The 11395-nt window shown below is 37.9% G+C and overlaps 1 protein-coding gene across 1 annotated transcript in view; it reads left to right on the forward strand.

Annotated features, from left to right (window-relative positions):
* Positions 1–1401, forward strand: part of LOC309556754 (UPF0489 protein C5orf22 homolog) — a 137132-nt gene extending 135731 nt beyond the window's left edge. The window contains exon 9 of the mRNA XM_082259250.1: positions 1206–1401. Within this exon, the coding sequence (XP_082115376.1) occupies positions 1206–1338 (133 nt within the window). The 3' untranslated portion in view covers positions 1339–1401. The remainder of the gene's footprint in view (positions 1–1205) is intronic.
* The last annotated feature ends 9994 nt before the right edge of the window (positions 1402–11395 follow it).

The raw sequence follows: 11395 nt of genomic DNA on the forward strand, positions 1-11395 counted from the left end.
AATTGTTTAGTTTTATTTTTTGAGTAGCAGATTACATTTTTATAACTCATGAGCTTACACTTGAAATGACAAGGCTCCTCTTGCACTATTACGCTCACTTGATATCAGAATGTCACTCCTGGACATTCTGACATCAAGCCTCCGTTGCCGAGCTTTATAAGGCCACCGCCTGGTCTTCTGTGCATACCTTTTCAAAGTTCTACCAATCTTCTAAAGATGCAGATTTTGGCTGCAAAGTTCTTGTCGTGGCACTTTGAAGCTGGATCAATTGATGTTGGTTATTGCTGGGCCTATTTGCACAGTTCTGTTGGCCTAGTTGATGGCCAGCCTTCTTATCCATTGCTTGGGACTGTCGGTAGTGGCTATGAATATCAAGGCTGTGTCCTGTACTGTATAAATAAGATAAAAGGAATTTTGACTGCACAGATTTTTGCACACTGCTACATGCACTTTTTTATCTTTTGTCTGGGACTTTAGGAAATACGGGACAATTCATGCAGCCTCTGATTTTTGGATCACTTTAGTATGATATTTTGATTTTGGATTTGCAGTATATATTTGTCATACACTATATGAATTTGTAGTCTATGATTGTATTTTTTATATGTAATATCTATTTTTCTTCTGGCACTTATTCATCACGCCTTTATAAGCCCCCGTTCACACTGGGGCGACCTGGTCGCCTGACAGGTCGCCGTAGGTCGCCTGGCATAGAGAAGCTGTGGACCCGTTCTAATAGGAGCGACACAAGTTGCTCCGACTTAGAAAAAGGGTCCGGAGCTTCTTTGGGGCGGCCTGCATTGACTTCAATGTTATGAAGTCCGTGCCGGCCGCTCCGAGGTCGCGGTGCGAGCAGCGCGCCGCGACCTGTGAGGTCGCCCCCGGGAAGTCGGATCGCCCCAGTGTGAACGGGGTCTAAGAGTGATTGTTTATAATAATTGTTTACAATAGTTGCACTAGCACTTTAGGATAGAGCACAAAGAAATTGTTTCTTGATATAATAGGGGATAATTTATTTAATTATCCCCACTTCATCAACTAGGGGAGTGTAGATCTAAGCTCACTGATTTTCTCATTAGAACACCAGTACAAGACCGAAATCCTAATTACCTTGCCACTGTACTGGACAGTTTTATTCTCATTCCATTCTTATTTTATTTAAAATTTTCTTTAACTAAATGTATTTCTCTTTATTTTTGTTCTAGATCCAGTTTAGATGATTACTGCCCATCCGATCAAGTTGATTTCATTCAGGAAAAAGTACTGGATGTCCTTCGCTCATTGTATGGCACGCTGGATGTTCATTTAGAATTTTCCCCCGGATCATCTTCTGTTTGAAGTCACATTGTTTCATTTAAGGATATCATTTTTATTTAAATAGTGATTTGAATTTTCTTGCACCACATTGAACTTCTTTTATTTGTTCCCTTTTGGTCTGCTAAATATATCATTGGAAGTGTTTTGTCATATTCATTCGATAAGTACAAAAAATAGCTGTTGATTTTGCCAGAAATCTTGTGAGCTGATAACTTTGGCTGTACACAAGGACAAATTATGGATATGAGGAGAGGACTTTGTACTAATCTTTGTAATGTATCAGAAATAAAGTAGACAGGACTGACAACACATGCTTAAAAATTCAGAGCCAAAAATACTGTGTTGTCATGTCAAAGAGGAAGGTAAGACCACACTATATTTCTGGCACACCAGCAGTTATTTTACTGTAATTGAAGAATGTAAAAAGGGATGAAACAAAGAGAAATGTGCTTGTGTTTCAGAAATGTATGATTTATTTTTGTTTTGTTTTTAGTTTGCCTTGACATACGCTTTAAACCAAAGCTTGGTATTTAGCCGTTAAGGGTCTAGGTCCATGCAGTGTCTTCTAGCTGTTTTTAAAAAAAAAAAAACATGACGAAATTCTTTCTGCTTTAAGGTGCAATTACACTTTAATGTTATGCTCACACTTAAGGGCCGTATAACAGACCACATCATCCGGTTCAATAGAAACCAGCCGACATTTGGCCCATGTGTATGGCAGCCGGTCCAACAGAAGCCAGCTGTTCGACCTGCTTCTGTCAAAGGGGCATGACTGAAAAAGGTCTGCCGATCAGTTCTTTCAGCCGATGGCTGAAAGCACTACCCGGTGTGTTCTGGTGGGGAGGCCATCCCCCTGTCACAACACAATAGCTCAGCGAGGGAGGTTACTGTGCTAACATCGCATAGTTAGTGCAGTGGCTCCTCCCGAGCGATTCAGCTTTTTTTTTTATTCAGCTCGCTGGGTTGAACTAAAACTGATAGTGTTTACTAGGCTTTCGATACCTATTACCACAATGAATGGGGGAAAAGAAAAGCTCCTGATGTAGGGGATAGACTGATATAAGGGATTAGAGCATACAAACATAAAATGTCTTCTGGGTGACTGCGATAAAGAATTGTTACCTTGCTGAATTAAGAGGCATGGAGTTGTGTTGTGGGAAGTACTAGAAAGAACTTATTGTTCAAATACTTAGTATCTTGCCTGTAGAAAACATGTTTTGGCATGAACTGAATGTTTTGTTTTTATAGACAAAGATTTTGTTATTTTTTTGTGTTTTCTAGTAAGTAAAATACTGTTTGTAAGTGTTTTATTATATATTAATAATGTATTTTACAGCATGCTGGATTTTAATATTCAGTAAGCCTCTTGAGCAATATATTTGTTATATGTCTAGTTTACAAATGTATTAATAATTGTGTTGCACCATCACTGTATTCAAGCCTTAACTCCATGAAAGTCTAATGATATTCAAAAATAAAACATTACTTGTTTCTGTTGCTATACAAAAATTCATGAAAGAGTGCCACTTTATGGCAGAAAATGCCATTTTCACTATTGCCACTCGAACACTTTTGTACATTTTACTTTAAAAATTAATTTGCACTAGTCTGCTGCTATACCAATATGTTAATTACATAAAACATAAACACATGGGTTATAGTCAAGTATTAAATGGGTTGTAAAGGCAGAAGGTTTTTTTTATCTTAGTGCATTCTATGCATTAAGGCAAAAAGCCTTCTGTGTGCAGCAGACACCCCTAAAACTTACCTGAGGTCCCTCTCTGTCTCTGCCGTCTGAGATTCTCCCTCGTGATTCGCTGAGACACAGCAGCGGCGCCATTGGCTGCCGCTGCTGTCAAAGTCAGCTAGCCAATCATGAGATGGAGGGGATGAGTCAGGACTATGTGTCTGAATGGACACAGGGAGCTGTGACTCGGCTCTGGTGCCCCCATAGCAAGCTGCTTGCTGTGGGGGCACTGAACAGGAGGGAGGGGCCAGGATCACAGAAGGGGGATCCGGGCTGCTCTGCGCAAATCCACTGCAACAGAGCAGGTAAGTATAACATGTTATAGGAAAAAAAGGAGACTTTACAATCACTTCAAGGAATGCACTGGAAGGAAATGGTTTAAAATACTTCCTACCCACTTCCTACCCTAGCAAATATCCATGTGGCTATTATGTTTCATTTAAACAAAGTACATGAAACATATGAGATTTTATTGTCATCCTAATGATTGCTGCCTCTCAAATGTGCAGCAACTTTATATGCTTACTTGGGTGTCTTTGATTTCCTACTACTTGAAGAAAGTTTAAATGCAAACGTTTTCTAATAATATCCCTAAAAGCTGTCCATATATAAAAAAAAAAACAATCCATTATTGTGAAGTGCCAACAAAATAAATAGATGTCCCTCCCTTGTAAACAATGTTCATAGACTGTGAAAATGGAATATGCATGCAATTAACAGCTGTTTTATGGCTAAAGCTGAAAGTCAGGCAGATGTAAAAGACCCAAATAATGCAGCTCGGCTATTATTCGTACACCATTAATATGTATTTTTTTCAATAAAAGCAGTGCAAGTACTTAAATTTGATTTGGTATCGGCCTCTTGTAGTACCTGTACAATAGAGCTGAGACTGGAAGAGGGAGATACAGCCCAAAAAGTCAATCATTTGTGTTGTAGTGCTCCTGTGCTAGCTAACAAGGAATGTGCTGAAAGGAGGAGAGAGAGAAGAGCTTACGGTTCATTCACAGGTACAGGGACAGGCATGGCTTGGCTTGTAAGTTTTATTTACCTATAGCAGAGAAAAATCTGGCCTCATGCAATGCCAGACAGGGCTGTACATTGTTTCAGAACTGTGTAAATCTCAGGACTAAATAAACAGAAATACTAATCCTCTAGCAGTTTAAACAGCTCCCCTACTGTATGCATATTTTTTCTTTGTGTCTTTTGCTATTTGCCTTGAGTTTAGCTTTAATGGTACACTTCATCCCATTATAAGTCTTTAATCACTCGAGTCCCAGAGCAATTTATGCCTTTGAGTACCAGAGCTTTTTTTTGTTTCAGAGATGTCTCAGTCTGCACTTTATATTTTTTAGTATTTGTAGTCTACCCCAATGTATTATATATGTTATTTTTTTTTTGTAAAAGACAGGAATTTACTGTGGCAACAGATTTAGATACATATACGGTATTTTTGTCTCCTAGATTTATTTTAAAACAAAAGAAAACAAAAATGCTTTTTTCTGTATTTTCCCAACACAACATTTAGGGTCCATTCACACTAGCGCGACTTGTCAGGCGACTTGGTCGCCTGACAAGTCGCGGTCGGTCGCCTGCCATTCATTAGCACAGGACCCGTTCTAATAGGAGCAACACAAGTGGCTCCAACTTAGAAAAAAGGTCCTGTACTACTTTGGGGCGACCTGGAGGCGACTTGCATTGAGTTCAATTATATGAAGTCCGTGCATGTCGGTGCCGAGTCGTGCACCGCGATTTCACAGGTCGCCCCAGCAAGTCGTGTCGCCCCCTGTCTGAATGGGCTCTTATGCTATTTGTGCACTATATATATACACATCATGCTATCCTGGAACTGCTGATTTCCATTGCCATTTTAAAACAGCAATGGACTCAAGTGTTTAAAGAATAAGTTCACTTTTTAAAAAAAAATAATAATAATAAATGCACATTGTTTTGCAGGAAAAAAATTGTGCATTTGTTATTTTATTCTTTTTCATTTAGGGAGCCTGGAAAGCATTGCACCAGCGATTGGCAGATTGCTGATGCCATACAGGTTTCCTGCAGACTTGTCAGTGTGAGCTGTTTGCCCCATATATTATACGGTCAGGCAGTTTCATACTGACAGGAAGACTCCGTAAACTACCTAGAACACTCAACAGCGCCGTGGTAGTTTATTGGGAACTATAAGCCCACAGCCACAAAGGGTGTCGGGAATTGTAGTTCATTCATACACAGAACTCTGTGAATAAATGGGGCAGTCATGTGGGCGGAGCCCAGTATGGCTGTGCTTTTTTCAAATAGTGACAGCTAGTATGGGGAACTTCTCTCTGTACTGGTGTCACAGGGAGAGAGGGCAGTGGGAGCATGTTAGATATTCCACCCTAAAAACGGTTGCAATATGTAACATGTTACCAAAGTTGGACTTTTCCTTTAACACCGATGCCTCCTGACCCTTTAAGAGGTTTCTGATGCCGGGGGGCAATGTTTCTGATCATGTGTCTGCTGTAATAGGCTGCCACAGTGGTCACATGATCGCAAAGCTCCCAATCGCAAGTAGAGATTGGGGGCTTTTTGTTAGCCGCAGAAGGCGTGCTCTCAGCACAGCTCTATTTACATTCAGGTATGCATATATGCGGCCGCTCGGCGCTTAAGCCCACACGCTGGGATGGTGCGCATATTTGGCGTGAAGAGGTTAAGACAAACTAGTCACAAGAGAAAAATGGAGGCTGTGACTGCTGACCTCTACTTTTAAAAAATGCTATGCTAAGTGTTTGTCTGCCATAGTGAGCTTCTTGCTTCAGATCTTTTAGGTCTCTAACCCAGAACCGGTAAACAGATAAAGCTTTTTGGCTTTCCTAGTCTGTATGGTTGTTCAGTTTATATGATTTATTGTGTTTACATTTTAAACTGTTTTTGTATGATTGGAGGCAATACTAAAATTCTTGCTGTCTTTGGATTCGAAAATGCAGTGCACTTTTCTACAAGTGTAAATTTAACTGAATGTAGTTGGTTTTTTAGCAATATCACCTTTTTCTAGGCTATGAGAAAAAAAAAAAAAAAACCCTTTTTCTTTGGTCTCCATACTTTTTCTGTACATGAGTTGCCAAGCAACTATATCTGTTCTTGCACTGAGATTGATGAGAAAAGAAACACATTAATGTTGTACAATACTTGTATCTAGCAATGCTGCCATATCTCTTTTATGTAAATAATATAAAACATTTGTTGTGATAGTCTACGTTCTGTAATTAGTTATCGGAATATAAATTCATTTTTTTCTCTATACAAAAACAGATACATATTATTGTCAGATCTACATATTTCTAATGAAAGGTGCATTTTAATGAAATGAAGTGGTACTTCTTGTGACCCCTTGCATTAACCTTATACCTGCTGTTTCTGCTGGTGGGTTCAGGCCCAACAGATTCCACTACTTTTTAGTTCACCCTCCCCTATTCAAGTGCCAACATTTTTGCTGAATACCATCCAGGTGTTATCATGTTCTAATATTATACATATATTAATATTCATCTTAGAAGGGGGTTACACACTTGGCTACAAAAAAAACTTTTTTTTTTTTTATTTAGAAAGCACACTTTTGTTCTTATGTAGCTGCTAAGTATTATTCCAAAGTGCATTTTCACAGATTTAGATATTACTAAATATAAAACGTTTTATGATTTGTTTAAAAAAAAAAAAACTAACCAGTGTACTCTCTCTAGTATTTATTCTGTCAAATATAAAGAACAAAATGTAGTTCTAGTAGCAGTATTTACTCTGTGGTAAAAGAAGCTTTAAAATGTAATGTTTAACCAGTTGATCTGTCATATAATTTGACTAAAATTTAGAATTCTTGTGTTCTCTCTAAGCGTATTTCTGTGTAATCTTTCAGCTGCTAGCATGGTCATGTTGGTTATGAAAATGTCCAAAAATACGTCTCTTACCTAAATTATAAGTAACTTGCCTATTTAATCTGCATTCAAAGAGTTATTTATGCATAGTTTCCTAGAAATACAAGATTTGGTCACAGAGGATTTGGTGCATTGCACTCGAGCACTAAAGGGAGGTACACGCTATAAGAAAATCGGGTGAACGATCGACCGGTTTTCCTCAAATGACAACGACTTTTTTTTGTTATTTGTTGTTTCTGATTATGCTCAACCTTTTTGTATCTGATATTTCTCGTACGAAAATCGGTACACAATAAACAAAAACTGTTCTATTCACTTACGAGAAACATTTTGGAGTTTGTCTATTTGGGAAGTTTTTGTTTGCAAAGTCAGAATCGGATGTCAAATGTTGTGTACATACTATACAAAAGTCCAACGCTTTACGAGAAACATTTTGGAGTTTGTCTATTTGGGAAATTTTTGTTTGCAAAGTCAGAATCGGATGTCAAAAGTTGTCTACATACTATACAAAAGTCGAACGCTTTACGAGAAACATTTTGGAGTTTGCAAACAAAAATTTCCTAAATAGACAAACACCAAAATGTTTCTCGTAAAGCATTCGACTTTCGTATAGTATGTACACAACTTTTAACATCCGATTCTGACTTTGCAAACAAAAATTTCCCGAATAGACAAAGTCAGAATCGGATGTCAAAAGTTGTGTACATAGTATACGAAAGTCGAACAATCGTGCCTTGTACAGAATTTTTTTTCCGATTCTCTCATAGTGTGTACAGGGCTTTAGATTTTGCAGTATTATTTTGGTAGCATAATCAGTCTGCCTGTCATAAATGTTATAATTATTTTGCTGTAAGGGCATGTTAATGTTAAAGTGGTAGCTTTAGGAATAAGGTTAAAGCAGAACTCCAATCAGCTAAAAAAAGATGCACCTTGCAGTGCCTACCATACTGCAAGGGTTAATAGCTCATTTTGTCTAGCTCATAATGAATAAGGTGAAACGCTTATCTTATTTTTCACTCCCACAGACTTCCTTTCCACCAAAATACAGGTACCCCGAAGCAGCTGCTTGTCCAGTTACAGCTCTCTGCAATGCATTTCATGTGAGGACCTCAAGGGCTTGTCCGCAAGCCAAGTGTGTGGGCACTGTCAAAGCATTGCAAGGTGCATTTTTTCAGAGTTGTTTAGTGGTTAAGTTGGGTTTAGTTATAATGGGTTTAGTTATAAAGTGTAACAATGGGTTATTGTTATATGTTAGGTTTAGGCGTAAGGTTAAGGGTTAGATTTAAGGGATGGGGTAAGGTTTAAGTTCAGTTTAAAAGTTAGTGTGTCTATGGGCAAAACTTTTTTCTTTACTTTTAGCTGCAATGGAGAAAAGTTAGATCCCCTGTCAGGTTTTACTGCTATCTTTTCCTTCACTTTCTGTGCTGTGGACAATGATTTATCACACTGAAAGTGAAGGAAAATCTGCACATGGGAAACAGCCAACAATAAAAAGCTGAGAAGGGTTCTAGCATTCCCCTACTTAAAGTTGTTGTAAACTTCAGACATGAAATTTGAACAAAGCATATCCCTCTATAATGTGTACTTGTCTCAATCCGGAGCACTAATGCCCAGTACACACGTGCAGATTATCTGAAGACTTTTGTCTTCAGATTTACCTTTTCTATGTAGTGCAAGGGCCTGCCGGATTGCATACAAATTGAAAGTGTTTAGGTTTGACCTCATATTATATGGTTTTGGTAAGTCTGCAGACAAAAGTCTTCAGATAATCTGCACATGTGTACGGGGCATAAGTGTTATTTCTGTCTGCTACTTCGTTCCTCTGCTATCAGCATGAGTCCCTTCTGACATGTTTTCCTGACACCAAGAGAAAGAAGGTGACAGGAGGGATTAATCTGTGATTGACAGCCTCAGCTCTGTTCCTGCGTTCTGTGTGGAGGGGGGGGGGGTGTCCCTTCTCTCCAATCAGCCTTTAGAGCTCTTGTACAGTGTGTAACTGCAGTTCCCCAACTCCTGTTTTGGTACTCTTTGAAATACCCTTTCCATCTCTGAGTTTTACAAGGATGTGCGGAATAAATGGCTGCAAATAAACAGGTATAACTTTATGTAGGAGGATTTGTTTTATTTCTGTGGATCACATGAGGCCAGTCACTTCACTGGGCATATGAAAGGGTTTACAACCATTTTAACTTAGAAATTTCCCCTCACTTCCTGTCCTTGGGACAATCCTTTTACCTGAAAGGAAAATAAGGAATTGCTCCAACAGAGCCTCCAATGGCAGAAAAACCACCCCTTACTGTATCTAAAACACAAATAAATATATAAGGTTTTGGATATAGATTCAATTTGGGGTAGGTGTTTGGTAAACATTAAGGTAAGTAAGGTAAGGCTTAATGTATAATTAAATGTTTTTTTAAGGGTTTATTTTATTATCTGAAGTTCTGTTTAAAGATCAGTTACTTTCATGTGTTCGGTTTAGGAGTAGAGTTGTAGGCATTAATGTAAAATTTAAAGCGTAACTCCACTTTTTTTGAGAAAAAAACATTCCCCTCTGGGTGATCTTTGTACATTACAAGGATTATAACAAAAGTTTTTGCAGATTCCTACCTTTTGTTATTCTGAAGAAATCCATCTGTGTTTCTCTGTCCTTATGTGGGAAAATGAATCCAATGGGAGTGGTTTCATAATTATCAATCAGGTGTGCAGCTGCTGGGCGTGATTTCCTATTGCGAGTATCTCACCAAAAATGACATTTTGGTTGCAGGGGATGCCTGAAATCTGACTTGTATCTTAGTGTAGACTTCTGGGAAAATCAGTGAGCCAATCACGCAAGCAGGAAATTATGTTTCTGGGGTGTGTCCAGTACACCTCCAGCTTGCCATATTGAATTGCATTTTCAGAAAATTACATCGGGTGCAGATTAAAAAAGGAAAGGTCATTTTTAATAACATTCAATTACAATATGACTTGTGTCACAATTGTTTACGATATATTATTTTTTCTTTGTTTGTTTTTTCCCCCCCACGGAAGTGGAGTTACCCTTTAGGGTTGGTCACTGTTAAATATTAAGTTTAAAGGTAGTGTTAAAGTAGAACTAAAAGAAAACTCATGTCTTTTTTTTTTTTTTTTTTTTTTTGCCATCTGTGTCTTATTGGGGAGATTTCCCTTCACGTCTTGTCCCATTGCAAAATAGGAAATAAGAGGAAATCTCTCCAAAGGGAGGGAATCCCTGATTGTCACAGGGCACCAGAACTATTGCCCTCATTGGAAGACTTAACCTCTATTACTGTTCTGGTGACAACCCAAGATTTGGGATTTTCTTCCACTATCATTAATAATGGTAAACATGACAAAGAGAAGGTGAATTGCCTTATGGGAGCACAGACGTCGTTAAGACCTGACAGGTGTTCTAATTCCTGTAAAAAAAAAAAAAAATTACCTTTAGTTATACTTTAGGCTTAAGGGTTAGATTTAGTAGTTAAAGTTAAATTAAGAGGTAGATTGTTTAATGTTTGGTTAAGCATTAGGCTTTGAGATTACATTTAGTTTTAGTGATAAAGCTATGTGTGTATAGTGTGAAGGCGAGGGGTTAGGTTAAAGCTAAAATATACAGTGGTAAATTGATTTTCAATTTTTGGGTTGAGAATGGTAATTTCATGTGAAAAATGTATTTTCTTTGTAATAACCCTTTTTGAGTGTTAACTGTTAATTTTATTGGCACTGAAAATGCCAAAAACAAAAATATTGTAGAATTATCTATGACTGATTAAAAAAATCTGTTCTAATAAATATGTAATAGTGTGCCTTTCACAAAAGAAGTGTCTTTTTTGTTCATGTGTTGTGATTTCAATTAGCAATAATAAACTGAAATACCGAATATACATCTGGTTTTGTTTTCGTTTTTTTTTTTCAAAGTTAAATATCAGCTTATAGCTTTTAATAAACAATACAAATGTGCCAAGGCTACTATATGGGACTATGAATGAAGCTTCAATTACAATAAAACCTTTCCTGGCTACTATCTTTTCCAGAGTTTGGATGTCTCATTTTCATCCATATTTGTCCAGCTTTTTTATGTGCCAGCATAAGATATGCAGGAGCTAAGATAGCCTCTTTTGCCCTGCACATTGATTGCTGTATGTAAGATGTGACTTCACAGCTGTCCCTCTTCTTAGCAAGTGTCAGGAACAAGTTTGAAAGTTGAAAGACATTGAGCTTTAAATTGTTTAGCTCATAAATAGGAAAGGCAGTTGTATGTGCCCTTGTGGTGACCTGGCAACCCCACTTGCAGATGACCTGAGCAAGCCTGGTACTCCTATGAGTGTCTTTACCAGTGAACTTGTGGTTTCACTTTTACTATCAGAGCATCTGTTATCCCCAAAATCGGGGCACTATATGATACAATTGATGAGAACATCCTCCATGG

The sequence above is a fragment of the Pelophylax lessonae genome, assembly GCF_965119305.1.
Source record: "Pelophylax lessonae genome assembly, chromosome: 5".
Classification (NCBI taxonomy): Eukaryota; Metazoa; Chordata; class Amphibia; order Anura; family Ranidae; genus Pelophylax; species Pelophylax lessonae.